The sequence below is a fragment of the Aethalodelphis obliquidens genome, unplaced genomic scaffold (assembly GCF_003676395.1).
Source record: "Aethalodelphis obliquidens isolate GAN/ISIS:26980383/991018 unplaced genomic scaffold, ASM367639v1 scaffold42, whole genome shotgun sequence".
Lineage (NCBI taxonomy): Eukaryota > Metazoa > Chordata > Mammalia > Artiodactyla > Delphinidae > Aethalodelphis > Aethalodelphis obliquidens.
The window spans coordinates 1,728,508-1,733,734 of NW_020837986.1; the positions used below are offsets into that span (position 1 = coordinate 1,728,508).

Consider the following 5,227-nt stretch of genomic DNA (forward strand, 5'->3'; position numbering starts at 1 on the left):
ACTTACCAGAGATGCTCCCACTTTGCACCTGCTGCCCCCTCTGGCTGTAACACTCTCCCCTGATGGCCTCATGTCTCCCTCTGGCATTTGCACAACTCTCTGTTTATAAGCTGCCTTCTTGGTGGTGCCCTCACTCGTGGTCCCAGGTAGAAACTGCAACACCATTCCCTGCCCCCTTCCTCCACCCTAGTACTCCTTATGCCCTTTCTGTTTTCTTTTTTCTCCAGGACCCTGATCTCCCTCTAACATCCACAGAATATACTTGCTTATTTATTTTGTTTATTGTCCAGTAGTGCATAAACTGCCTAGAGAGAACTTTCTGTCTGATTTGTTCACTCACAGAGCATCTTAACACCTAGAGCCGTGCATGGCAAGTGATAGAGCCTCAGTGAATAGTCGTTGAGCAGATGAAAGTAAATCAATGGGCAGATACATAAACAGCAGTGTGTTAGCTCGGTTCTCCTTTTCGACCCCCTGCAGGTGTCATCACATCTGGGTATCAGTGTGCTTCCCCCCACCCCCAGCAACCTTAGAAGACGGGTGTGACACAGGACACCTTCCCACAAACATTGTGGCAGCATCTCAACTGGCCAGACACGTGCTGTTTACCTGGCAATGGTTCAGGCAGAGGCTGAGCTGGGGGCAGGCGATGTCCAGCTTGGAGCAAGAAACCTGCTTTTCTGGGTAGAAAAAGGAGAAAGGGGCACGGGCAGAGGGGAAGCAGGGAGATGAACGCTTCAGAGGATGACCTCCCACCACCCTTCACCTGGTTTCACAAACAGAAGGGCTGCCTACTTGAGTGGATTGCAGGGGAGTAAGAAGATTGCCTTAAAGAAGATTGCCTGCAAATCTCTCCCCTCTGCTCTCTCCACCAACAGTTTTGAGATTATTGGACCCCAGTTTGAGTCCCAGCTCTGCCTTTTCCTAACTTTGTGACCTGGGGCCAGAAATGTCCCAGAGCCCCATGTGTTCAGGTGCCACATGAGATCCATGCTGCCCATGTCGTGGGGTTGCTGTGGAAGCAGTGGAGGCAACAGACATATATTCCTTCTCCCTGCACAAAGTCCTTTGTTGTAAAAATTACAACAGTTAATACTTACTTAGCCTCTTCTATGTGCCAGGCCTATAGCATTTGATGTACATTAACTCATCTAATTCTCACAGTAATCCTAAAAGAAAAGGAGAGGAATTGTTAATATTTCCTTATGTAACAGATGAGGAAACCAAGGCATTAAGAGAGTAAGTAATTTGCCTAAAGCCACACAAGGTAGAGACAGGATTTGAACCCAGGAATCCGGCTTCAGCATCTGTGCACCATGCACTCTGCTACTTTGTAAGTGATAAAGTGCAGTGCACGTGTGAGGGCTTACACACCCACAGCCCCTTCACTCACTCCCATAAATTCACTCCCAGTGACAGCCATGCAGCACCAAGCCCCCCCACCCCAATCACTCATCCACACACAGACACGCATTCTTCCACAAACACACACACACACACACACACACACACACACAGACACACACACACACACCCTGCGCTCCACTTCCAGGGTCAAGGAGAAGGGAGCTGGCTCAATGCCCAGAAGCCCCAGGAGCAAGCCCAGCCAAGTGTAAAGCGGGCGCACAGCTGGGTGATGAGCTGCAGAGGGCGGGAGGGGCTGTCTTCCTCGCACAAAGTCACCCTTTCCACTGAGAAGGGCAGGAGCTCTCAATACCGAGCTGCCCCCGGACAGAAGGGCTTCAGGAGCGGGGTACCCACAAAACAAGCCACTGTGTGTGGAGGGTCTGCTCTCTCCTGAGACATTTCACATGTATGATTTCATTTAGCCTCATGTCGACCCTACCACATCTGGGATGCTCATTCCATTTTGCCAGCGAGAAAGCAGAGGCTCGGAGACGTGAAGCGACTTGCTCAGGACCCACAACCAGCAGACGGCACAACTAGGATTCTAGCTCAGGAGGCCCTCTGGTCCTGCCCCTCTTCCTGCCTCAGTCTGTCCATCTGAGACCAGGGAACAGCAGAGATTCCCCCTAACAGCAGAGACTCCTCTTTTCTGCCCCCTCCTCTCTCATGTGTCTGTCTTTCTCTCCCAATGTCCTCCTCCCTCTGGTCCAGGTTAGAGGCCCCAGACCCAGGAGCCCCCGATGGGCCTGTCGTCCCTCCACCTCCCACCTCCCTGCTCAAATGACTGAGTCTCTAGTTTCAAACCTTTCAGGCCCCTGGTATTCAGAGAAATCACAAGGCGGGAACATCACAGGGGCTGTATTTGGATAAAGAACAGTGATCATAATACCTTGGGACCCCCAGTCATATGCCAGCTTCTAGTCCTCAGTTTTTCCCTCTGAAAAATGAGAAGCTTGAATTCCACGCTGTCTAAGGCCCCTTCCTGCTCCGATGGGAGGTCCCATGGCCTGCTGGGCAGTCTTGAGCTCTAGCAGGTACTTTTCATGACACCCAAGCTTCACATACTTTCTCTCACTCAATCCTTAGAGTGGAAGAGAGTGTTTTTTTTTTTTTTTGTTTGTTTGTTTGTTTTTGTTTTTTTTTTGCGGTACGCGGGCCTCTCACTGCTGTGGCCCCTCCCGTTGCGGAGCACAGGCTCCGGACGCGCAGGCTCAGCGGCCATGGCTCACGGGCCCAGCCGCTCCGCGGCATGTGGGATCTTCCCAGACCCAGGCACGATCCCGTGTCCCTTGCATCGGCAGGCGGACTCTCAACCACTGCGCCACCGGGGAAGCCCTGGAAGAGAGTGTTTTAAAGATGAAGAAGTGGAAGGGGTGCTCAGGGAGGGATCCTGATTTCTTCAACCACTCAGGCAAAAGCTGCGCCTCCTGGCTTGGACTCCTGTGCAGCCAGGGATGGCGGCGTGGCTTTGGGCAACAACATTTCTCTCTCAGATGTTCACTCCACATCTTTAAGATGCTCTCTTAAATCTGTAAAGTCTATTTCCATCTGGACAGAGGAATCCAGGGAGTCTTGCCAGGCCAGGCACCCCAAGTCTTACCCCCAGGGCTGGGGGAGACCCCAGGGGAAGAATGCTGATAAGGATGTGCTCCCCAGGATTTGGGATCCAGCTCTCTTACTAGGGCGGCCCTGCAGCTCCAGCTGGCTGGGGAGGTCCCCTGACCTCCGAGAACAATGTCCCCGCAGTGTGTCCTGGAAGTGGGTCCTTCTCTAGAGCATTGAATCCAGCCTGGAGTGGGGATGCCTCTCTTTACCCCTGCTGAGCTTCAGCGATGCCTTTGTCTCGGGGCTGTGGGAGGGAGAGCCCTGGCCGGACCTGGTTCCATCCGCCTTGACCTGGCCAGGGACTCCTGGGTCGGGAGCACCCCTGCTACTGAACCGGGAGCTGCAGTCACTCCAGCCCCCGTCCCGCGTGGGTCCCCCGGGGTTACCATTGGGCATCTGGCAGACGGTGGCGCAGCCGGCCCGGCAGCACTTGAGATTGTCCGCGCATTCCCCATCCGAGAGGCACTCCTGCGTGCAGTTCAGGTCCGCCTCTAGCGCGGGGCACACGCCTGATTTCTCTGCTCCTGTGCCTGGGAGGCGGACGCGCAGTGGGGGACTCAGTCCCGCTCTCAGAGGATGCCCGCCTCCTGTCTGACGGCCCCAAATCTCAATCTCCCGGGAGGAATTGAGAAATCTCAATTTCTCCCCAGAAATCTCAGTCTCTGGCCCTGGCACCCCCTACGGCCTTCAGAGAGCCCCACCTCTAGGCAGGGGTCCCCAACACTTGGGAGGGCTGGAGTGAACTAACCCTTGGCTTCAGAGCCCTCAGTCCCTAGGGGACCCCCGCACGGATACCCACACCGCACAGCTGAGCTTTGGAGCTTGGGCAGAGTTCCTCTCCTACCACTGTGTCTCCAGCCTCAGCACAGAGTCTCTCCCCAAATTTCAGCTTTCAGTGGTCTCCCCACCTCCAGCACATTGGACCTCACACCTGACAGTCCAAGGGTCACCCCCTTTAGGCACCAGGGATCCCCGCATTTTAGTCTTCATTGGTCTCCCCATTTCCACGCCGGGAATCTTCATTTCTCTGTCCCCAGAGAGGCTAAGCCTCTGCTGGCTCCCTCCTGGCGCTCCTGGTTCGGCCCCTTCTTGGAACAGGCCTCTCCCCACCCCACTCACCTGGGGCCAGAGGAGGGGGAGGGGCAGCAGCAGGCCAAGGAGGAGGGTGGCAACTAGGTGACCGAGGTAGCCGCAGGCAGGCATGGTGCAGGAGTGAGGCACCTCCGGATGAGAGGTTTAACCTTGTGCCTGGAGGCGTGAGGTGTTGGCGGGGCCCAGCTGGCTTGAGTGGAGGACTCAACAGGCACCTGGGGCAGGCTGCCACCTCCTGTCATTTCACAATCCCCCAGGATCAGGTGTCACTCTGGCCCCAGTGGGAACCAGGAACCGGGTGCAGCTCGACCAGCTGCAGCTGGACCCTTGTCCGCTCCTGCTTCCCCACCTCCCTCCTGGGGCCCGTGGGCAGGGCAGCAGGAGGCCAAGGGCTAGACTCAGGGGTTCCCATTCTGAGACTCAGGGGTCTCCCGGTAATGCCCGCTGTCGGTAAAGGAGGGGGAAAGGGCAGGACCCACAGGGAGGAGCCTGCGGATGAAGTGGGTGGATTTGGGGTCAGCAGATCAGAGTGAAAATTGCTCTTTAGAGATTCATGGTGGAGCTGTTGTGTAGGGATACACAGCACATAGTAGGAGCTGCAGGAAAAACTATTCATGAATGAACTGACTGGACACAAGAAACTGAGGCCAAGGAAGGTGAAACGCCTATTAACATCTAGAGCCATTTCATGTGTGTTTCTCCCTCCCTCTCTTTTCCACACCAACACTCTCTCAGGGCTCCCTGTGTGCAGCTCTGTGTCCAATGTCTCACGGAGTCATGGATCTTCCCAGACACCTGTGAACAGACAGATATTGTTGCCATCAGCTGTGCCTGACGGATGGACTGGATGTGCAGAGGGGGTACCCTCCCACCCAAGGTCCCATGAGAAGCTGTAGAGACAAGGTTTGATCCCAAGTCGCCATCCCTCCAAGCCCTTATTTTTTCCATTCCGTCATAAATGTACGTTCTTCGTGACACATCTAGAGCACACAGCTGGTGTAGAGAAAGGAATTAAAGGAGCCTTCGGCACTGGCTTTGGGTGACGGGGTCTGGGTTTGACTCCCACCCACCTCCAGCACCTGCCAGCTGAGGGATCTTGAGTGAATCACTTCCCTGTTCTGAG

The 5,227-nt window shown here is 55.1% G+C and overlaps 1 protein-coding gene across 1 annotated transcript; it reads right to left on the minus strand.

Annotated features, from left to right (window-relative positions):
• Positions 1 to 582: 582 nt before the first annotated feature.
• Positions 583 to 4,215, minus strand: LOC113605067 (WAP four-disulfide core domain protein 2-like). Its single transcript, XM_027078067.1, has 3 exons — positions 4,128 to 4,215; positions 3,399 to 3,542; positions 583 to 680 (listed from the first exon to the last, which is right to left on the minus strand). The coding sequence occupies exons 1-3, from the start codon at positions 4,213 to 4,215 to the stop codon at positions 583 to 585; spliced, it is 330 nt and encodes a 109-aa protein (XP_026933868.1).
• Positions 4,216 to 5,227: the final 1,012 nt, after the last annotated feature.